At 39.8% G+C, this 25,016-nt stretch overlaps 1 protein-coding gene across 4 annotated transcripts in view; it reads right to left on the reverse strand.

Moving 5' to 3' along the window:
- Positions 1-25,016, reverse strand: part of mpp2b (MAGUK p55 scaffold protein 2b) — a 129,144-nt gene that overhangs the window by 81,116 nt on the left and 23,012 nt on the right. For 3 of the 4 annotated variants that reach the window (XM_047377495.1, XM_047377493.1, XM_047377492.1), the window contains exon 2: positions 5,646-5,724. In XM_047377495.1, the coding sequence (XP_047233451.1) occupies positions 5,646-5,676 (31 nt within the window). In that variant the 5' untranslated portion in view covers positions 5,677-5,724. Of the gene's footprint in view, positions 1-5,645; positions 5,725-11,542; positions 11,778-25,016 lie in introns of those variants that run through there. The other variant, XM_047377494.1, reaches the window with a different exon arrangement.

Genomic DNA, 25,016 nt, shown 5'->3' on the forward strand with positions numbered 1-25,016 from the left:
CTGGAAAAATAGTCTATTGTTGTATAAAAAGACACTTTGCCAAGCTAGAACAGTTAATAATCTCATCATTATTAGAAAAAATTAAGAATAATCCTAAATTTTTTTTTAGTACAGTTGCTAAACATACACAAAGCCATAGCTCTGTTGAGCTCTCAGCAGTAATGACTTTATGGGATTCTTTTTAAATAAAATTGATTTTATTCAAATAGAATCATTGACAAACTAGCTTCATCTTAATCTTCAACTTAAATGTTAGACCTAGTCCTAACCAAACCTCTTAAACCTGACAGGCCCGCTAGGCTGCGCCCCTTTTTGGTGGGCTATAAAACTAGGAAAACCTCCAACAATTTTTTTTTCACCTTCTCTAGTGATGTAATTTGCTTGCACATACAGGTCCTTCTCAAAATATTAGCATATTGTGATAAAGTTCATTATTTTCCATAATGTCATGATGAAAATTTAACATTCATATATTTTAGATTCATTGCACACTAACTGAAATATTTCAGGTCTTTTATTGTCTTAATACGGATGATTTTGGCATACAGCTCATGAAAACCCAAAATTCCTATCTCACAAAATTAGCATATCATTAAAAGGGTCTCTAAACGAGCTATGAACCTAATCATCTGAATCAACGAGTTAACTCTAAACACCTGCAAAAGATTCCTGGGGCCTTTAAAACTCCCAGCCTGGTTCATCACTCAAAACCCCAATCATGGGTAAGACTGCCGACCTGACTGCTGTCCAGAAGGCCACTATTGACACCCTCAAGCAAGAGGGTAAGACACAGAAAGAAATTTCTGAATGAATAGGCTGTTCCCAGAGTGCTGTATCAAGGCACCTCAGTGGGAAGTCTGTGCGAAGGAAAAAGTGTGGCAGAAAACGCTGCTCAACGAGAAGAGGTGACCGGACCCTGAGGAAGATTGTGGAGAAGGGCCGATTCCAGACCTTGGGGGACCTGCGGAAGCAGTGGACTGAGTCTGGAGTAGAAACATCCAGAGCCACCGTGCACAGGCGTGTGCAGGAAATGGGCTACAGGTGCCGCATTTCCCAGGTCAAGCCACTTTTGAACCAGAAACAGTGGCAGAAGCGCCTGACCTGGGCTACAGAGAAGCAGTACTGGACTGTTGCTCAGTGGTCCAAAGTACTTTTTTCGGATGAAAGCAAATTCTGCATGTCATTCGGAAATCAAGGTGCCAGAGTCTGGAGGAAGACTGGGGATAAGGAAATGCCAAAATGCCAAAAGTCCAGTGTCAAGTACCCACAGTCAGTGATGGTCTGGGTGCCGTGTCAGCTGCTGGTGTTGGTCCACTGTGTTTTATCAAGGGCAGGGTCAATGCAGCTAGCTATCAGGAGATTTTGGAGCACTTCATGCTTCCATCTGCTGAAAAGCTTTATGGAGATGAAGATTTCATTTTTCAGCACGACCTGGCACCTGCTCACAGTGCCAAAACCACTGGTAAATGGTTTACTGACCATGGTATCACTGTGCTCAATTGGCCTGCCAACTCTCCTGACCTGAACCCCATAGAGAATCTGTGGGATATTGTGAAGAGAACGTTGAGAGACTCAAGACCCAACACTCTGGATGAGCTAAAGGCCGCTATCGAAGCATCCTGGGCCTCCATAAGACCTCAGCAGTGCCACAGGCTGATTGCCTCCATGCCACGCCGCATTGAAGCAGTCATTTCTGCCAAAGGATTCCCGACCAAGTATTGAGTGCATAACTGTACATGATTATTTGAAGGTTGACGTTTTTTGTATTAAAAACACTTTTCTTTTATTGATCAGATGAAATATGCTAATTTTGTGAGATAGGAATTTTGGGTTTTCATGAGCTGCATGCCAAAATCATCCGTATTAAGACAAAAGACCTGAAATATTTCAGTTAGTGTGCAATGAATCTAAAATATATGAATGTTAAATTTTCATCATGACATTATAGAAAATAATGAACTTTATCACAATATGCTAATATTTTGAGAAGGACCTGTAACAGTCTGCTGGTTGCTGTCTGCCGGCTGCTAGTTTGCGCGCTACTCCATTAGCTTCCAGTTATGTTTGCAATTGTACATTCTGATGATATACAGGGTAAAAGACATAACCAAAGGTTAGGTCATATGCAGAAAGACTCCTAAAATTAAAATCAGCACTTGTTTGACCAGATTCCCTTTCATTTCCTTTTTATGAGGTGAAAAACACATTTAGAAAAGTTTGGGCACCCTTTGCATATCTGTCATTGCCGCCTGGCATATTGCCCTCTAAAACTTTGGGGAACATATATGCTTCAACTTATTCAGTCCAAATTTGCTTTAGTTATAGTGAAGATGTGGATGAATGAAACCTGGGGATTCTGCAAGGAATTCCAAAGGATTTCCATAGTGTTTTGCAATGTTCATTTAGAAAAAACATTTGGCGAGGCTCAAAAAGTTTTTATTTTTTCTTCGTTTATCACCAAAGAAATCAGACATATTAACAGTCACAATAGTGGTTCCACTGGACAAGTATTCTTTTATGTCTTACCTTTACACAGGTACCCAAAGTCTGCCTGTAGGCCTTATTGCTGTGGAGCTATACTTGACTTATTTAAGGTATGTAGTTTCAGGTGGAAATTGCTATAAAACCCCTTAGGGCTTAACAGGTTAAGGAAGTGTTCCCTTTTAATACCAGCCCCATTTTAGTTATGATTAATCTATGTTTAGTAAATGGATATGTACCACATGGTTTTAATGTAGCTCTAATTAAACATTTCATTAAGAAACCTTTGCTTGATCATGATGACTCATCATAGCACTGAAACAGCACTGGTGAAAGTCACCAATGATATTCTCCTGTCCTCAGACAATACACTTCTGTCTGTACTTGTTCTGCTAGATCTTAGTGCTACATTTGATAAAGTCAAATTATCTTTACTATTTATATGCTTCCTAAAGGTAAAATTAGCAGGCAACATGGGATAAATTTCCACTGTTATGCTGATGGGAGTCAGCTTTATTAATCCATAAATAACTAGAGCCATGTCTTGAAGACATAAAAACATGGATAACTTTAAAGTTTCAGCTTCTAAATTCAGACAAGACAGAGGTTTTCATCTATGGACTGGAATCTTTGAAAAAGAAACTTAGTAAATCAATTAATGTGGATGGCATTAAATTGACTTCTGGTGATAAAGTGAAAAAGCTTGGTGTTATTTTTGACCAGGACATGTCATTTAAAGGTAATGGTAAATGGCCCAGACTTGTACAGCGTTTTATCAAGTCCCCAGAGAGCCCAAAGCGCTTTACACTACAATCAGTCATTCACCCATTCATGCACACATTCACACACTGACAGTGGTGAGCTACAGTGTAGCCATAGCTGCCCTGGGTCACATTGACAGAAGCGAAGCTGCCATACACAGGCACCACCAAGCCCTCTGATCACCATCAGTAGGCAAGAAGGGGGGAAGTGTCTTAGACATAGAGCATTTCGACCCTAGTAATGCAGAATCAAACATTGATGATTATTTTAAGAAAGGATAGACTAGTGCCTAGGACCAATTCAGATAGGTTCATGTTTCAAAACTCACACTAACATGCACTAACCATTAACAACTTCCCTATAACAGAAACTGTTAAAAATACAATGCAACCAGTCGCCACGCAAAGGGAGTAATCTCTTGAAAATCAGTAACTAGAAGGTTTAACTCCATTCTCCACCACTGCCCAATTCCATGAAGAGCTTGACAAAGCTGGAATACTTGCTGGCATAAAGGACCACACGATTTTACCATTCCGAAGACCTGTTTTAGCGCTGCTACCAGGGTGAAGAGAAAACCCCGCAGAGGTTTATTCCAAGGAAACAAATCTAGAATCTATTTTGATCCAGTCGACAGTAAGTGGTTCATCATATTTTTCCCCTTTTTGCCAAAGGAGAAGTTGGCTGTTTTCAGTTGACATCTAGTAATTTGGTTCTTTTCTTTTCTTTTACTAGTCTAGGCAGGGTAAAATATAAGGAAATTATGGTGCTTTTAAAATCGCCATTTATTTAATCCCATGTGTTTCACTGGTACGGTGCATGCTGTTTCAATATTGTCGAACTGTGAAGCGCGTCTGCGCAAAGTTATTTGAATTTCACTGTGCTTTTGACCAGCTGATTTCTGAATCAGCTGAAGTTATTGTTGGGCTACCAAATTTTCATTTGATCGGCTGAGGCTGCAATCTGATCCTCGTGCTGATTTCAAAACTACTCCATTGTTTTAGCAGTTTATTGCCCTGTGTTTTTTTCTACTGGTTTTCCGCTCAGAAGTTTATGACCCCTATGTCTCAGTTCAGTTCGCTATCAGCTGTTAGTTGAGTAAAGAGCAAGGCTTCTGTGTGCCGTACAGTGTCTGAGCTGGCCTGGTACTGCCGTTCTGTTATAAATTATGATTTTTTGATTACAATTTTGATAAATATTCATAATCAATAATCATAAATCCATACAGTAATCAAACTGATCCAGCTCCAATTGCTCTGCATTGACACAATGTTACTGTCAATAATGCATTTTGTTTTGTTTAGTAACAAGGTTAAAGCATAGTCTGTCTTTTTTCACCACATGGAATAGGCTGCCTTAAAATGGGGATTTTTCACCTGCTAAGAAGTAAGTTTAGCAACCAGTTTGCAAATGAAGGATTAAATCTGTATTATAATGTATTTCCTAATTATTAAATTGCCGACATCAAAGCACACTAGGTCATTTGAATGATAAATATCATGGCTTTTGTTTGGGATTAGCTCCAAATCAGACTTTACGTAATCCTATATAGAAACCTCTATTCTCTGTTCATTATTTTTATTTTTGATGATCCAAATTTGTTGACACATGTACAGACGATCCTCTCTCTCCATTCACTGTCATTCTGTCTATTCCTCCTTCTGTCTACAGTGACAGCAGACATTTTTGAGTGGCAGTTAGCACCCGCATTTGAAACGTGCTAAATATAGATGCAAAAACAGCACCCGCAATCTGTTTCAGGTTTGTTGAACCGCATTGCGGTAAGTAAATACATTTGCATATCCTCCTCCCATACATTTGAGCGTTGCCTCATGAAGGCAAACATGCTAAAATGTTTGTGCCTGGTGTTTGGTTCATTTTGCACATGCATTTCTATTTGCACCTGGTTTGTGGATCAGCTTTGCCCACTCAACCCAGTTTGCACGTGGTTTTGTACACGCAAACCTTTTAAAGATCAGACCCTTAGTGTACAAATCAAGACAGACAGTCCACACCACATTTAGTTTTACGTGTTAAAAACGTCTCCCCAAGACTAATTTGCCACACGTCTAGCAACAGAAATTGGTGATTAGTTATCAGTCTTAACTGGAGATCTTAAGCCTGTCCAAGTTTGTGGGTGCTTTCACTTCCTTTTGCTCCACAGTTTGCCCTGTATTTAAGCTAGGAGATTCAAGCTAGAAAATAGTAAATCCTTCAAGGCATGACTGATCTAAGCAAGCTTTTCAGTGCTCCATTAGCCTGCTCATTAAGTATTGATAGAAATCATAAGATTATATACATGTTCTGAAAGAAATGTTAAACCACATACCATTTAGGATTTACTCGTATCTCCATACATAAACACACAAGAGACCATCCCATTACAGAAAGACTGAGATAGTTACCAGAGTCTGAGCTGGATGTTGCCACAGGCATTTTAGAGTTGGGCTCCTTCCAGTTCCTCCACACAACTTGTTAGATAAACTGCAATAAAAAGAAGAGGTGGCTATTGTAAGCAAATATATGAAATCCAACAGTTTGACTGGATTCTAAAGTAAACACAGATACAGAAGGATTAAAGAAAACCTCAATCACACTTGAAAAGAGCTTACCAACAAACATTATTTCCAATGTAATCTAAAATAACTCAAGCACATGACAGGGAGCTTTATTACAGCCTATGAATAGAGCAACCAGTTGCTCTGGAGGCGTCTGGTTTTAGCCGTCACATCCGTTGGGAATTCAATTAGACAAACAGTTGGAAAGGCCGAGCAAGCGGGTGATTGAGTGGGCAGGCCAGTTAACATTAGCTCACTGAGGATTTCCGTTAGCTCTAATTGGTCCATTTACCCTCAGGCATCAAGAAGAAATGAGAATGTGCACAGACAAGACAATGAAAGATTCAGTATCTGTCAAAGCAGAATTCTCTATAATACTGGTGGAAAAAAAAAACAGAGCTTTAGGTGATGATGAATAAGCATTATATTTAAGTTTATATGTCTAAAGAAGATTCTTCTGTTTACTGTCTGACATCAAGGAAAACAATGTAAAAAGTGTAATAAATGCAGAAAAATGTAATTCCAGAGATTTTCAGTTGGATTTAGTAGTGGACTTTTAATGGGCCAATCCAAAACATGAAAATGCTTTGATCCAACCATTCCAATGTGGCTCTGGCTATATTTTCAGGGATTGTTTTTGTTTTCTTCCAGGATTGCCCTATATTTAGCTGTGTTTATGTTACCATCCACTCTGAAAGACTTCAGTGTCTCTGCTGAAGACAAGCATCCAAATGACAGATTAGTGGAGTGAACGACTAATAGCTCTCATGTCAACAAATTATCCCACTCCATAGTTACTATGGGGTTCTCAGGTCCTTCTCTGATTAATGCTCTCCTTGCCCAACCATAGTTCAGGTTGATGGTCTAACCTTAGGTTTGCAGCTGTGTCACATCTTTCACTAATGTTCTGCTGTATTGATACCGTTACATCCTGCTGCCCTCTGCTAGCTTTCATCATGCAGAGACTTACAGGTGACACAAGCATGACCTAATCAGTCTCTCTCACCAGGGATCAAAGCTCCGGGTTTCAATTTGTCTTTGTTTGATACTGATACTTGCACAATCTTTCTTAATCCTTGCACTGCTGACGTGACTGATAGATCGACACTATACATTCATGGTTAATATGATTTATTTATCTTCATAATAATTAAATAATTAAATACATTTTTGGCATAAAAAGCTGGGTTGTCTCACCTCTGTCACTGGCAATGGCCAGCCTAGGACAGGGCCTGCTTGTAACTGCAGGATTTAACAATACTGACATTACATTACACGCTGATGGACTATTTACTAATTAGTTGACAGTTGAAGGTAATTGGAGGCACAGGATTTTACTTAGGAGAATCAGAGGAAAGGGAGCTAAAACACGCATGCCACACTTTTTAAGCTTTTAGTTGTCAAAACTTTGGGGGAAAACCCATGTGTTATTTTACTTCCACAACACAAATATGCTGTACTTTGTGTTAGTCTGTTACCAAGCTCTCAGCATTTACAATTTTTTTCCAGAGTCCTTCACATAAGTTCAATTATTACTGGCATTGAACTGTTTTTGACAAAACCTTCATTAAGGATGAAAAAATGTTCCTGAAAATCAGGCCAGAAAAGACCGAATGATGATAAGACAGTGCAACCAGCCAGCAGTTTTAGACAAGGAATTTTCGTCACTGTCTGTGACCCCACTAAGCCACCAGTTTCTGAAAAAACTATAATCTATGTGAATCTGACTTTGTCACTGCCATGGAAAAGGTTAATGATACCATTAGCAGGCTGGCTAACCTACTTAACACCAGATGCAATGCTCTGAAGAAAATGATGGAAGTGGTTTTCTCTGAAATTAAAGTTATGACTGAGAAGATGTCTGGAATTAAAAAGCAAGTTGAAAAGAATGAAGAGTCATTCATTAACGTGACAAGTCTTGGAGCGATACGGTCGATGATGGAACCTAAAACCAACAACTCGGAGAGTGAGGGGGAGAATGTCCATGTCAAGGTCATAGGTATATGCTAGGAGGTTAAACCAAAAGAGAAGGACAAGCTCCCTGATGCTGTCGATGTTGCACATCGGGTTGGGAAATGTCGCCAGGATGATCAGACGCCTTGGGGTATCATCATGAGGTTTGTCTCCAGGAGTTTAAGAGAAGCTGTTTGGAAATCTGCTAAAAGTTGCACCTTTCTGAAAAGTAAGGGTTTTCTCTTCACTGAGGACTTGGCAAAAGAAGACCGATAAAATAGAAAGAAACTGTGGCCTTAAATAAAGCAAGAAAAGGAAAATCAGCCTACTTTGTTGGTGGCAGAGGGTTCTATAATGACTCTGAAATCCATCCATAAACTTAGATCACTACTAAATCCTAAGCAAAATTAAAGGTTTAGATAGTTCTGTGCTTAATGACTGGCATAGCTTTCATTAGGAACTTTTGTATACAAGTTTAGAAATGTTCAGAACAAGTGAAAAATGCAAGTTTTTTTTTGCACTTTTTGTAGCTTAGAAAAAGTGGCAATTTGAGAATAGACAAACTTCTATCCTGAGTAAACGTTTAGTTTAAAATGCTTAAACTGTTGTAGTACTATTAAGATGGTGTTCTTGGTAATCTAACTGTAGATTAGTTTCCACTAAAAACTGATTATTGTAATACTGTACTTACCATAAGTTTCCTTTGTTTGTTTTGTATTCTCATATATTCAATGTTTTCTATTCTTTTTCTTAATGCTAGCGGGCTTCGTAACAGTATCAGATGCAAAGGTTTATTTCTTCTGCTAAACAGTTTAAATCAAATTTTCTTTATTTTTAAGATGTCTCAGATGACAGCAACTTCTGGCTGGAATCATTCAACATGGCTATCTTGAGGCACAGAGCATTCAGCTAGTATAGCTGTATTCATCCTGAGCTGCATCTTAACTAAGTGCTTAAGTCAAACTGATATGGAGCTGTGTGACCTATCTTACAGCAAGAGGCGATGAGTGCTATTAATCTTCTCAAAAGTAACAAATCACCAGGAATGGATGGATTAACTGCACAATTGGGCATTTGCTACTGAGCTGGCTCCTTTTTGTATAGAGGTTATGTGGTCTCAGTGAGAAAATGTGAGTAAAACCTCCCAGCAGCAGCGCCGGATTCATTTTATAGGTGGGGGGGCCGTGGGGGTTTTGCTTCGCACATACTCAGTTTTGTCACACTATAATGTTGGGGCGTACATAAGGGGCATTTTTAGGGTCTTGATATATTGGGAGCTTTAGTCCAGAACCCTCCTTCCTCCTGTTCCCTCTTTAAAAGTTGCCCTTTAGAGTCTCTGTTTATGTATTTTGACCACTATGTTTATTCCTCCTGCTACCTGCTGAGCGGGTCTCACCCCGGTCTCAGCACAAATGGTGAGACCGGACAAACGGTTCCCAAAGAAGATGTTTTTTCTTCAGCTCTTAGGAACCAGTGAAGCCCAGACCTTAAAGCGCTGTGCATATTCTCATAACATCTGGGGTTATGTAACCCCAGATTCATAAGAGAGAAGCATAAAGAGAAGCGTAAAGGCTTCGAGTGCGTGAATATGTAGTCAGAAGCGCCCTGCGCAAATGAACAGGGAAGATAAATAATTTCGTCAGGGCAGAGGCTGACATGACAAACCTGCTGCTGTGGACAGTGATGACACAGCTGAACAAACTGTAACAATCCAGAAAAGCAGGAGCAGAACATAACAGAAGGAAAAACATCAGCAGCAGGATCATTCATAATGACGCAGCGCAACAACCTCTTGCATGCTTCAAGCGGCCAGAGCAGAGGGCAACTGTTTGCTACACGGGAAAATGCGCATTGCCAGGCCAGCTGTGGTTCTCACTGAGCCCACAGGAGGATCTGCCACTTGGAGTGGACGACTTCCCTCTCCCTCACAGTCCATGGCCAAAGATGCTCCTTTGTTGTTTTGCTCCAGTTCAGCTGAACCCGCAGCCTCTGGATTGGATCACTGTTCCTCCTGCAACCCATGGAGGAGCCGCAGGAGCAGCGGAAAATAAAGAATAATTTTAGATAATCAAATTTGACCTTATATTGAATATTTAGTTTTTCTTGCTGTCGTATTGTTGAACAGTATAGAATTAATTAAAACATATTTAAAAACAATTGTGTTAAAAACAATTAAATATCAGTTTCTGTATTGGGTTCATATATTTGTACATCTGAGTCTAGAGGATTCAGGGCTTCAACAGTCATGGACCTCACCGCACGTCACTGAACTGAGATCTAATATAACCCGGGAAATACTAAATATGTGCATATTATAGTCTATTATTATATCACAAATAATCCCAACAACAATTTTATAAGAACAATCATTAGGCCTACATTGATACACGAACCGGTAGAATAATGATAAACTGGGTGTTTTCATTGTAAATCTGATATGTCAGATGTAATATTTTCTTATTAAAATAAAGAAAATAAAAAATAAAAATAAAACATTGCCTTCTGTTTTGTCGTTATGTTTTTGAACAGTTTTTGCAGAACTTCTGCTGACAAAACAACCGTTTTTTTCCTTTTTTTCATATTAACCAATATTGTCTTTAATAAAAGATAAAGTAAAACAGAAGTTCTCAATTCATTAAAAACAGTTTTGTGCGTCCTGGGTGTCTGGAGATTATGTGAAGGCTATTCCTGACTGGCAATGCATTCAGAAAACGAAACAATGACCCTGACAGCCTGCCACAGGTCCGGATTATTTTATTCTTTTATTATTTCAAAGATGTTCACATGAACAGAGAAGGTCATTGCTGTTCTTTTCATCTGCCTGCATTTTCTCCACATAGCGACCTGTCATCGGTGCGCACTGAGCGGTGCTGTTGCAAATTGCAGCTGCCGTTGGGACACGCGTGAATGACAGACAAAATATGAACACAGCTATTTGCAGTTTTAGTGAGTTAATAACACTGCAGGTGTTATAGAAACATATTGGCATCCACACTTCCCAGAATTTGACAACTTTGCGGTGAAACGTCCGGTATTGCACATTTATTCATAACAATCGTGTTAACTGGACAGGGATGTTATAGTGCGCTTCCGATTTCATTGCGTATGTTAGTATATCACGCTGTGCGTGTGTTTGCGGATGCTGTCCGGTTTCAAGAGGCACAAACGTTTTGTTTGTGACTCTGTCTCTAGACAGCGAGAGAACCAGAGGTAGAGAGAGAGATCCGTCACAGCCTCTCAGCACAATCGGGTCCAGCCCACGTGAATATCTGGTGGGACCAGATTTCACGGCCGGCCAGGGCCGTAAAGTGGGGGGGCCAATGGCCCCTGGCCTCCCCTATTCCGGCGCCACTGCCTCCCAGCCACTATGACTCAGAAATCGGTCCTAAACTCTGTTATAGATGAAACACAGTCAGCTTCTATGGTCCAAAGACACATAACCAACAATATAAGACTAGAGCTAGTGGAGTCATGTTGTCTCTAGATTTTTATAAAGGACTTATATTTGTACTATACAGGTTAAAAGTGAAGTGAGATATTTAGGAATAAGAATAACTAAAGATCAACAAAGAAGAACGTCCTTAAATCTGGAACCTATCATCCAAAAAACTCTAAGCAGAAAACACCCAATTGGTCCTGAGAGATCTCTCCTTAAGAGGAAGAGTTTTAATCACCAAAGCAGAAGGTATTTCACGTTTAACATATGCAACCCTGTCTCTACATGTGGAGAAAAAACTTTAAATGATATTGACAAGATTCTGTTTAACTTCATATGGAGTAATACAACTCACTATTTAAAGCTGCAGTAGGGAGTTCCGGAAACTCTACAGGTTCCTCGCCCTTGCTCTCTGCTGTGCTACAGTTCTCCCTCCACTGCTCCTCCCCCACAGTGAAGCCTGCAGGCTAGTAAGCAAGGTCAAGTAAACCTGTTCTGAATGATGGAATATGGCATCCCATGTCCTCATTATACATGGTGTCAGAAGTGGTGGACTACGACTCGCTGCTTTTCAGGTGGCTTAGAGAAGAAGGAAGTTCGAAGAGGAATCTAGGAGGAAAAAAAAAAAAGAGAGTTTTGTCCCCCGTGCAGTTACACCGAGCAGCAGTGTGAGAGAATGTTGCTAGGATACGGCTGGGCCCTCAAGGCACAGGCAGGCAGACGGAGAACTGGAGAGAGAAGGCAGCTCAGCTTTCATCCAAAAACGTGAGACTGACGGGGGAATAGAAAGAAGAATTGGCTGTAAATGTACAGATAAGTGTACCAGAGTCGTTTGGCCAAGATGGATAAGAAAATTTAAGAGGTTTCATACCGCAAATGAAAAAGAAGAAGAATATCAGGTGAATTAACTATTGTATTCAATAGGAGACAAAGCTGATGATGTCCTGGCTGTTTTATAATTGACTGATGATAAAATAAAAAATAAAAAAAGAATTATGATGTGGTCAAAGCAGCTTTTGAGCAGCATTATGCTGGAAAACACAATGTGATTTTCGAAAGAGCACAATTTAATTCAAGATATCAACGACGGTTAGTGTTAAAGTCTTCAAAACTGCTGAACACAAATTTGCTGAAAAATGTGGCTTGGAGTCCTGAAAAATGAACTCATAATTGACAGAACTGTAGTAGGAATAAAGACAAATAGCTGTCAGAACAACTACAAATGGACCCTGAGTTAACACTAACAAAAGACATACAAAAGGTTAGATAAAATGAAACAGCAAAGCAGCAGCAAATGATACTGCACAACAGTACTGCAGAGGACAAAATATTAAACACAGACACCATAAAGGCAAATATGAAAGAACTGAAGAAAAAAGGCATGGCAAAATTCAAAGACGGGTCAGAAATCAAGGGGGTGCGGCTGGTGCAGTCAGAAGACAAGACACCCATGGAAAGACTGTCCAGCTAGAGTGCCAGAAAAAGGGTCATTTCCTGCAGTTTGTCATTCAGGTTGAGCTGTAGGGCTATGTGAGGTTACAGGAAACCAAGATTATATAGTTTGCAGTGAACATGATTTCTAAGTGAGCTAGGAACATGGGCATCAGATACATGGATAAAAAAAGTCCAGGTAAATGGTGAAAATCTCAAAAACTAGATACAGGCCCAGACATTATTTCCGTTCCACAGGAGTTAAACAACTTATTAGGGCCAAGTAGATACCCACTGAAAGTGAACGACTGTTTTACAGTTGAAATGCCTGCCAAAGGGCGTAGTACTGTGTAAAACATTTATCTTGTGTCAGGACTTGCACATCATTATTAAGCAAACCAGCTTGTGAAACCTAGGACTGGTGTACAGAGTAGATGCAGTTATTGGAACTAACACAAAGCTCAGGACAGCTTATTCAGGAGTTTTACAGGGTTTAGGCAAGCTGAGAGAGCCCTATCATATAGTGTTCGAACAGGGAGCTACACCTATTGCCCTTTCCGTCCCTTGACGGATCCTTCTACCTATTAGAGACGCAGTGCATATGGAGTTGAACAGAACGGAGGAGATGTATATAATTTCAAAGGTCACTGAGCCAACAGCATTGTCGGAAAAAAGCCACCTAAGATTTGTGTTGATCTAACGCCCCTTAATGCTGTTGTGAAAAGAGAACACCACATCCTACCTGCAGTGGAAAAAGCACTGGACATGATGAAAGATGCCAAAGTGTTTACAAAACTGGATGCCCAATCTGGATTCTGGCAAAACCCTCTCACAGCAGAGTCATGGCCCCTCACGGCCTTCATCACCCCCTTTGGGAGATATCAATTTAGCCGACTCCTGTTTGGTATAGCATCAGCACCAGAACATTTTCAGAGGAGGATGTCTCAGATACTGGTGGATTTTGAAGGAGTGATCTGTCATGCAGATGATATTGTAGGATATGGCAGAGACAGACAAGAGCATGACCAAAGACTGCACAGACTGCTTCAACTTAAATGAAAAATGTGAGTTTTCAAAGAGAAAGCACGTTTGTGGGCCACAAAGTTTCAGCAAACAGCATAAAGTCCGAGCCAAATAAAGTCAAGGTAATCCAACAGCTGCCACAAACTACCTGTGTAAAGGATGTATAACAATTTATGGGCATGGCCAACTACCTTGCAAAATCTTTGCCACAGGTGGCCACAATAACCACACCACTAAAAGAACTACAGAAAGACAGAAATTTGTGGATATGGGCGGAGCTCCAGGAAACAGCTTTTCATAAGATGAAAGAGTTACTGAGGTCTTTACAAGTGCTCAGTATTCAAACACAGCTGACAAGAGTTGCCGCTGATGCATTGCCATATGGTATTGGAGCTGCAATTTTCACATACCTCAAAATACCGCGGCGAGGAGGAGTAGCAACCATCTTTCAGTCAGATTTATTGATTAGTCCCGGACCAATTAATAGCTACAACTCTTTTAAATATTTAATCCTTAGTTTTCCTCATCCAAATGGCAAAGCAATAAAACCACTTCTGTTTGTTGTTTTGCACTGTCCACGAGGCCCTTATTCCCAATTTTTAGATCAGTTCTTAGACTTATTATCTGATTTAGTGTTAAATACTAACACTAAAACTCATTATACTGGAGGATTTTAACATTCATGTTGACACTGAAAGTGATAGCCTAAATATAGCCTTTAATGCTATCTTAGACTCAGCTGTCTCAAAACATTAGCAAACCTACCCACCTTTGTCTTCATTCTCTGGACCTTGTGTTGACATATGGAATTAAATGTAAAGAAATAACAATATTTCCTCATTAACCCTGTCCTGTCTGACCATTTTTTAATAAGCTTTGGGTTTATTATTTACAGTCCTACACATCTGAAATAAAATTTCATTATAGTAGATCATTGTCAGAAAATGCTATAACAACCTTTAAAGAATTTGTTCCAGTTTTAATTTCCTCATTATCTCAGAAAAACACAGTCGAGGGCAGTAATTTTGTTTCTTCCCTTTCAAAAACGGATTCTCACTTACTTTCTCACTGCTTGGTGCATTAGACAATGTAGCCCCCTTAAAAAAGAAGGTATTTTTCATAGGAGTCTGGCTCCCTGGTTTAATTCAGAGCTACGTATTTGAAAGGACAATGTTAGAAATCTGAAGAAAAAATGGCACTTTACACTCCCAGAGAACTCCTACTTAATCTGGAAAAATAGTTTACTGTTGTATAAAAAGACACTTCGCCAAACTAGAACAGCCTTTTTTTCATCATTATTAGAAGAGAATAAGAATAATCCTAGGTTTCTTTATAGTACAGTTGCTAAACTTACACAGAGTCATAGCTCTGTTGAGCCATCCATTCCCTTAGCTCTCAGTAGTAATGACTTTATGGGAGTCTTTTCATTGGCATACTCCTGAACATGATTACTTCATCCTCAGTAAGTGAGACAGCATTGGAGGTAGGTGCACAAACTGATCTGTGATTGGACTGTTGATCCAGTGGAGCTTCTTGAGTTATCAGAAATATTGGCTTCATCTAAATCTTCAACTTGTATGTTAAACCCAATCCCAACCAAACTATTTAAGAAAGTGGTCCCTTTGATTACCAGCCCCATTTTTGGTATGATTAATCTATCCTTAGTAAATGAATATGTACCACTGGCTTTTAAGGTAGCTGTAATTAAACCTTTACTTTACAAATTACAGACTTATATCCATTATTCCGTTCCTATCTAAAATTCTTGAGAAAATAGTTGCTAATCAAGTGTGTGAGCATTTACACAGTATGAAGAGTTTCAGTCAGGCTTCAGACCCCATCATAGCACTGAAACAGCATTGAAAGTCATGTCTGTACTGGTTCTGTTCGATCTTAGTGCTGCAGTTGATATAGTCGATCACAATAGTATCTTAGAATGGCTGGTACAAAAAGCTGGGATCAGGGGAACAGCAATAAGCTGGTTTAAATCTTATTTATCTGACAGATTCCAGTTTGTTCATGTAAATGATAAATCATCTTTTAACACCAGGATTATCATAGGGTTCAGTGGTCGGACCAATTCTCTTTACTATATATATGCTTCCAACAGGTAAAATTATCAGGCAACATGGGATAAATTTGCACTGTTATGCTCATGATACTCAGCTATATTTATCCATAAATCCATGTCATTTAAATCCCATATTGAATAGGTTTTTATGATTTCCTTCTTTCACCTCCGGAATATTGCCAAAATTATAAAAATATCCCATCCAGGAGTGATGCTGAAAAACGAGTCCATGCATTTGTTACTTTAAGGTTGGACTACTGCAATTCTTTACTATCAGGATGTCCATAAAATCCAGTTAAACACCTTCAGCTGATCCAAAATGCTGCAGCAAGAGTTCTGATGAAAATTAAAAAGAGATTTTAAGAGAATTTATAATTCTCCTCCTCACATATAAAGCCCTTAATAATCAAGCTTCATCATACATCAGATATCTAATTCTTCCATATATTCCTAAAAAGAACACTCTGTTCTCAGACTGCAGATTTACTGGTGGTTCCTAGAGTCTCTAGAAGTAGAATGGAAGGCAGATCCTTTTAGTTATCAGGCTCCACTCCTGTGCCAGAACCAGTTTTAGTCTGTGAGGCAGATACCCAGTCTACTTTTAAGGCCAGGCTTAAAACTTTCCTTTTGATAAAGCTTTTAGATAGAGTGGCTTACGTTATCCTGAGCTATCACTGTAGTTATGCAGCTATAGGCTTAGGCTGCATAATGACCACTTTCAGTCTCTTTGGTACCTTCTCATATAACTCTCCAATTTTGCGTTATTTGCTGCTATTTCAGTTTTTAACTTTATATTCTCTCTCTGGTGTTTCTCTTCTTAGAAGCTACATCTGGCCTGGCTCTATGTTTAGACATGGCACCTTCCTGGACGGGAGCATTGGCCAAGCTGCTGCTGTCAACAGCTTAATGCTCACCTTCTACAGATGATACACTTGTATCTGTAGTGTATGTGCTCTCTTTCGTACTCTTGACTTAAAAACTGGCTCAGAGATCATTAGCTGTCTTTCTCTCCTAGATGAAGCTAATAAAAGAGATACAATCATTGACAACCATTAATGTTTTACTTTTCTGTCCCATAGAAAGTACCCCTGGTTCAGTGCTTCTGTGTTCTTTTTGTGTCTCTGGTCTATTCTCTCAAACCCCCAGTCTTGGGAATGACATATACAAGTCCTGCACAGTGGTCAGAGGGATTTTAAGCCATTCTTCTTGCAGGATAGTGGCCAGGTCACTACGTGATACTGGTGGAGGAAAACGTTTCATGACTCGCTCCTCCAAAACACCCCAAAGTGGCTCAATAATATTTAGATCTGGTGACTGTGCAGGCCATGGGAGATGTTCAACTTCACTTTCATGTTCATCAAACCAATCTTTCACCAGTCTTGCTGTGTGTATTGGTGCATTGTCATCCTGATACATGGCACCGCCTTCAGGATACAATGTTTGAACCATTGGATGCACATGGTCCTCAAGAATGGTTCGGTAGTCCTTGGCAGTGACCCGCCCATCTAGCACAAGTATTGGGCCAAGAGAATGCCATGATATGGCAGCCCAAACCATCACTGATCCACCCCCCTGCTTCACTCTGGGCATGCAACAGTCTGGGTGATACGCTTCTTTGGGGCTTCTCCACACCGTAACTCTCCCGGATGTGGGAAAAACAGTAAAGGTGGACTCATCAGAGAACAATACATGTTTCACATTGTCCACAGCCCAAGATTTGCGCTCCTTGCACCATTGAAACCAACGTTTGGCATTGGCATGAGTGACCAAAGGTTTGGCTATAGCAGCCCGGCCGTGTATATTGACCCTGTGGAGCTCCCGACGGACAGTTCTGGTGGAAACAAGAGAGTTGAGGAGCACATTTATTTCTGCCATGATTTGGGCAGCCGTGGTTTTATGTTTTTTGGATACAATCCGGGTTAGCACCCTAACATCCCTTTCAGACAGTTTCCTCTTGCGTCCACAGTTAATCTTGTTGGATGTGGTTTGTCCTTCTTGGTGGTATGCTGACATTACCCTGGATACTGTGGCTCTTGATACATCACAAAGACTCTAATGTTACAAACAAATAAAACGCTCAGCATAAGAATCAACATAAACAGTGAAAACAAAAGAAATGGATGAAGCTTGAGACATTTAACAGTCTGTACAAAACTGAGCATGCAGAATGAAAGATGAGAATCATGAGGAACAAAATGAAATCATACATGACATGAGCACTCTTGGTCACAGATGCGCCAGCAAAACGTGCACCAACAATTTGTCCTCTTTTGAACTCTGGTATGTCACCCATAATGTTGTGTGCATTTCAATATTTTGAGCAAAACTGTGCTCTTACCCTGCTAATTGAACCTTCACACTCTGCTCTTACTGGTGCAATGTGTAATCAATGAAGACTGGCTACCAGGCTGGTCCAATTTAGCCATGAAACCTTCCACACTAAAATGGCAGGTGTTTCAGTTTCATTGTCCAACCCCTGTATGTACCCAGCTTGAAATTTGTATGATTCAACTGAATTGACTTTGTAAAGTGCCTTGAGACAACATGTGTTGTGAATTGGCGCTATATAAATACAACTGAATTGAATTGTATTAACTCACACAAAGAGATGATACACCCAAATTGGAAAAGAGGTACTGGCTGTCACCTGGGCATGTGACAGACTGTTGTTACAGACAATGGTCCACAGTGTTCATCTGAGGTATTCAGACAATTTGTAAAGAAGTACCAGTTCACACACATTACAAGTAGTCCACATTATCCTCAAGAAAATGGAGAAGCAGAACGTGCAATTCGAAGAATCAAGAACCTGTGGAAAAAGGACAGTGATTACAGCAGAGGACTGCTGGCATACAGAGCTACTCCACTGGAGCACACGTTTTCACCAGCTCAGCAGCTGATGGTGAGAATCCTATGCACATCTCTATCTCAACACACATCTTCATTCACACTGGCCGGGTCCTCAGGCGTTTTGCAAGAAGGATGAGGAAGGGAGGCAAAGGCATGCTACACACTACAACCACAGACATTGCTCTAGACTCCTCCCAAAGCTAATCTCGGAACAGAGAGTCTGGATTACCACTGAAGGGTCTACCGGCACAGTAATTAGGCCAGCCCACACTTCAAGATCTCATGTGGTTGAGACTGACAAGGGTCTCCTGAGAGGAAACAGAAGTTACCTTAGGCCTAGAGGGACCGTTACCAGGTTTGGTCAAGTTTCTAAGCTGCCTGAGTGAATGTACTTGTTCAGATGTTGTGTTGATCAAATTTAAAAGAGATTTGTTCAAGTGAAAGTATCAAATCATTTAAGATTGAGCTGTTCAAAACAGTTCAATCAAAACTAACAAAAATGTATTCTAAATAACAGAAATTTAGCTATAAGGAGGATGTGTAGCAGTATGACTACTGTTCCCTAAAGGCTTAGAGTATGGAGAATGTTTTGGCTGGTACATGTTCCAGGGCTTCAAGTAAACCTATTCTGAATGATGGCATAAGTCATCCTGTGTCCTCATTATACACTAACAATTCCAGAAATAACAATAAATCAATCACAGCCTTATTTCTAAAGAACACTGTAGTGATTTTTTTGCTGTTTCTTTCTGGAGACAACATCAACTGGAAGAAGGTCTGACTCTTGCCTAAATTATATTTAATAACTAATAAGATAATAGAAATTTCATTTATATTAGTTCATAATGTTTATTCTGCATTTAGGAAGATTATTGAGGCTTGTTGTTTTGCACTGTCCAGTTTTCACGCAAAACTGAAAATGAGGTTTGATATCTAGAAGGAGGTGTTTATTAAGTCTTAATTTAAATTACTTGTTTACTTTTTTGGTAAGTAAATCGTAATTTTTTTTTCTTGTCTGTTTTTCGCATATAAAAAAACAAGAGTGTTATTCATAAAAATAGCTTCAGAAGTCTAAGTGCTTAAACAAAAAACCTGCAGATTGTGCCAATTTTTTTATCCATTTATCCACTCAATTAATCATCACAACAATCGATAGAATATTCGATTACTAAAATAATCATTTGCAGCAGCAGAAAAAAAAACTTTTTGAAAATGTATCACTTTCTTCAAATTCAGAAGTTTGCAAACACTAGGATTAAGTCCAAATAATGATGTCATGGGTTTGTAAGCTTATGTTTAGGTTAATTCACAACATCTGAGGCTTAAATGGAGGCACACCTGTGAATGCATTTCAAGGCAGCACTTTAGGCACACTGTTTCCTTGTGTAACATCATGGAAAATCAGGCAAGATATCAGGATAACTGTGGACCTCCACAAGTCTGGTTCATCTGGTACAATTTCCACATACTATTAGGTGCCATGCTCATCTGTTCAAACAATTGTGTGCAATTATAAAAACATTGTGGAAATGTCCAGCCACCATACCATTCATGTCTGTCCCAGAAATTAACATGTTTCGGTGTGAAATCTGTGTATCAACCCCCAAACAAAAGTAAAAGACCATGCAAAGATGCTGGCTGAAAATGCTAAGAGAGAGTCTTTATCTATAGTAAAATGAGTTCTATAGCTACATGAGCTGAAAAGCTGCTCAGAGGGGAATAAGCCATTACTAACAAAGCAAGACAAAAGGCTGTATTACAGTTTGCAAATGCACTTGAGGACAAATGTCTTATTTTTGGAAACATGTCCTGTGCCCTGATGTAAAATAAAGTGAAGTATTTGACCCTAGTGACCAGTGTTATGTTTAGAGGAAGAAGGGTGAAGCTTGCAAGCTTGAGAACACCATCCCAACTGTGAAGTACTGCATCATTTTGTGTGGGTGCTTTGCTGCCGGAGGGACTGGTACACTTCACAAAATAGATGGCATCAGTTGGAAATATTCAAGACACATGGTTAAAACTTGAGCCCAAATGGGTCTTCCTAAAGGATAATGTCCCCAAGCATACCACCAGATTAGATGCAATGTGGCTTAAAGACAACAAAGTCAATGTTTAGCAGTGGCCATCACAAAGCCTTGATCTCAGTCCCACATACAATTTGTGGGCAGAGCTGAAAATGTGTGTGCAAACAAAGCAGCCTGCAAACTTGACTCATTAACAACAGTTCTGTCAGGAGAAATGGACAAAAATTCCAGCTAGTAGAAAAACTTGATGAAGGATACCCAAGGTTTTGCCCCAAGTCAAATAGTTCAATGGTAAGTCTACCAATACTAAGGAAATGCATAAAACCTCTGAATTTGAAGGATGTTTTATAAAAACTTGGTCACTTGGCTCACTTAGGAGTCTTGCATTTTGCACACAGAAATGATTTGACGTAAAACAGGGAACATTTAGTCGGATTAATTGTCATCAGACAGCGAAAGAATATATATCTCTTTGTATAAACTGATTGTAAATATTTGTGCGCATATCTCTGGGCAAAAGTGGCTCTGGTGGTTATAATCCATCCTGTAACCAGTGGGTTCAAATCTCCGCTCCATCTGTCTCAGTCGTTGTGTCCTTCAGCACGACCTGCCTTGCCCTGTGGCCCTCTGCCCCAGCAGAGGACTACATTGTAGCCACCTGTGGCTACAATGTAGTCTACCAATGTCAGTTACCAAATTGAGGTGACATCTTTTCTTTTGCCAATGTACAACTATACGTGAAACTAAAGCAATGATGTATGATGATTTTCTACAGTAGTAAATGTGATAAATGTGATCTTTGATTATCAAGTGAAAATATATATAAATGATAGTATATTTGAATTCTGATTGTGAACTGATGATTGAAAAGCATTATGGATTTAGAAATTATTAATCAACTATATATGAAAGAGATGTAATGTTACTGTAATCAATTGTTAATCAGTTGTAATATATGAATAGAATGGATGAAGAATATGTGAGGGTTGTGAAGTGTAAATGAACAAGTGTGGTGAATAAACAATGTAATACTGTTGTGAAGTTAAAGAGGAAGTAACACATTGAGCAGACAGGGGAAGAGGTTGTGTGTTGACAGTAAGTCATGGAGGCCAACAGAGGCTAATGGACTAAAAGGTACACATGAACGACCACATGAACTTGTGAATGAGTTAATTAGGATACAGGACAGATACACAAGATTCCATTACTGATGCAAAACACATGACTCTGTAACTAATGCTCATGGTTCAGAAATCTGCAGGAATCTTACAACAAGGGTAGGCCAATGAGGCTATCTGCACTGTAAAAAGGGTGCAAAAAGGGGAACTGTTCCTCGCAGAAGAACAGCAAATAAAATCAAAAGGAAGAAGGAGGCTGCAGGTGAATCAGGAGGACCTGAGACACATTCAGGCTGATAATCTGCATTAAAAAGCGGATCAACCTGTGTGCCCGAGGACTTTGACTCCAATTGAGAGTCTGATTCTAGCTGTTACATTATACCCAGACAACTGAGTAAACTTGGTCAATGAACAACTGACTGCTTCAAGTTTCTGGCTTCCACAAGTCCTGAACCAATCCCTTTTGTACCTTAAGGGTTTCCTTCACCTCTTCAGCCCCTGGAAGTTACTGACTATTGAGACTATACTTGATCTAAGACATCAGTAAAAGACCATCGAAACCTGGGGCATCAGTGCTTGTCTGCTCAGAGGAAGAAAACTGACGACTTAGGTTGCCTTCCGCCCAAGAAATCCATTTGTTGCCTCCCAAAGAATGCAACCAAATCGAGTGCATTGATGAGTCTTTGCCTTCAAAACCTCTTCTTCAAACTCACCAGTTTCAGTATCACGGAAAAATAGGTCAGGTTGATAGATCCATTTCTATTATCTGTGTATATGTGTTGCTATTACGAATCAGAAAAAGGCGGACCCAAGATTCAGCCAGACACAGTACTGAAAATTTAAAAGGTTTATTCAGCCACAGGAAAACGTCACTCACGTAAAACTCCACACAGCTTCCAGGAATCACTGGGGCAAAAAGAGGGATTAGTGACTTGTAGTCTCTCCAGATTTTGCAGGGATCAGAAAAGTCACTAACCTGCTTTTGTCTTGAGTAGAACTTGAAACCCAGAGGGGAAACCTCAGTGGGCGGCAGGCAGTGATCTCCACAGCACAGGTAAGATGTGACTCAAGGCTGAATAATCCAAGGACAGAAACAGGGTCAAAGATCGGAACAAGAGACGTCAGGCAAGGGGCAGGCAGAGGCATAAACCAGATGCAGGAAACAAGGTCGACAAACAAAATCCAAATAGTCCGACAGGGAGCAGGCAGAGGCATAAATCCAAAAGGCAAGGCAAGGTCAAGAACAATGATCAGACAGGAAGGAACGCTGGATATCTACTCACACAATGGCTTTCAAAAATCTGGCACCGTCTGCTTGTCAGAGTCAGTATATATCAGAGAAGACACAGGTGCTTGGCATGCCACAGATTGCACTACACTGCAGCAGCCACCAGGTGCATCTAATCTGCTGATTGCAGCCAGGGAGACAGGGTAGAGCAGACGTGCCAGAATCATAACAGTTGCTGAAGTTTATGCCGTTTACAACCCCTGGAAAAGCGTTACTAATTAAAGGAAGCATATAAATTTCTAGATGAATTGTGTACAGTCGATTATTTGAGTCACCTTATTTTTGTTTTTTCTTGGTAAAGTCTTGGTAAATGGTTCTAAGATGCTTATAGCTGGTTTTTATAGGGTGCCTTAAGTCCAAACTTGTTGAAACATCCCCCTTGGGCCTCATGCCGAGTCACTAAAATTAACCTAACCTAACGCATATACCAAGTGCAAGTTGTAAAATGAGGGAATGAGCAGCTGTTAACAAAACCGTCTGTAGAGAGTTGGACTGTAGAGCCGTTAGATGGAGAGCTGGATTGAGCAATCCGCTTAGAAAAGGGTAGTAGGAAGGAGGAGTTAGCTCAATGGACAACAGTGTGTGAATGAGTGTATGAATGGGTGGATGACTGATTGTAGTGTAAAGAGCTTTAGAGTCCTCTGACTAGATAAAGCGCTATACAAGTGCAGGCCATTTACCATTTGGTGTCAAATACTCAATTACATGTATGTCTGCCCCCAGGTAGGACCATGTTTGTCCTCTTTTACTACTGAAAACATTTTATTTCTAGACAGGCTCCTGGATAATATTTTAGTTAAGTTTAAGCTTTCGGCTACCAAAATTGTATTAGAGGTCATGCACATTATTTTTTTAACCAATTAAATCAATGATTTTAACAATCTTTTATAATGACTTTACTACCGTTCTTGGTCCTCTGATATCCCCAGTCTGCTTTCATTGTAGGAGACAGCTGAAGAGCAACTGCTATTCAGTAAATTTTATGATGTTTAAAGCAAAGTGTTGCGTTTCTGAAGCAAGAAAACAACACTTTAAGTAACTTATCTATACCAAATGATCGCCGAGTCATATCAAAACAGAGAATATACCTGCTAGCATTTGCCTACCACTTCAGCAAACTGCTATGCATGAAATCAGGAGGGAGATGTTAGGTTGTTGTAGGTTGCAGCATCATTGTTGAGTGAGTTAATACTGATAATTTATAGTGTATTATTGCCCATTAAAAAGCAGAGTTTTCAAGCACTTACATGCCAGCTATTTTACGTATGTTTTGTACTGTGATTCCTTTTACGGCTCTAGCTCTTTTTTTGTTCTTTCTTGCAGGGTTTGAGAAGAATCCTTCTGTAGGCACTGGTGGTTGGTTTAATTGCTGCCTGCTTATTAAGCACTGCCACTTTTGCTGCTAGAGCCTCCCTCTCCCTCCTGAGATCTTCATTTGTTTGCTTTGTTGCTTATGTTTAGGTTGAGTTACATTTGCTAAGTTTGATTATTTATTGGAGTTTTGGGTTAACCTGTTATATGATTTTTCATCTCAGGTTTTCTTTATTTATTTTACTTTAATATATATATATATATTTTTTTTTTTTTAAGCAGAAATCCTTGTTTGATCTCCCTTTATGTTACCCCACCATCTGAGGCTGGTGGACGTAACTTGTGGGGACTCGTCCAGACTTTTTGGACTGTGGATGCTTGATTGGCTCACCTGTGTTACGGGTTATTTGCAGGTTTCAGAGACCGTGGTTTGCTGCTTGAGGGGTTTTGACCCAGATGGTTTTGCTGCCAGTTAGTTAGTTACTTAGTTGCAGGGAAATGTAGGTTTGTCATTTATTGTTGTTTGTACCAGATGTGCACTTCTGTATGGTTGCTGCTAAGAGGGAGAACTTGGCATTTTTAACAAGTTTCTCTGTTTTCAGAGTCTGGTGTGGAGTCTTTTTTTGGCTTCCCCAACTTTGGAATTGTTGGAGAAACTCACAATAGAGCACATTTGCCAAGTAGCTAAATACTTTATAATTAATTCTGGCGCT

The sequence above is a fragment of the Girardinichthys multiradiatus genome, chromosome 10 (assembly GCF_021462225.1).
Source record: "Girardinichthys multiradiatus isolate DD_20200921_A chromosome 10, DD_fGirMul_XY1, whole genome shotgun sequence".
Classification (NCBI taxonomy): Eukaryota; Metazoa; Chordata; class Actinopteri; order Cyprinodontiformes; family Goodeidae; genus Girardinichthys; species Girardinichthys multiradiatus.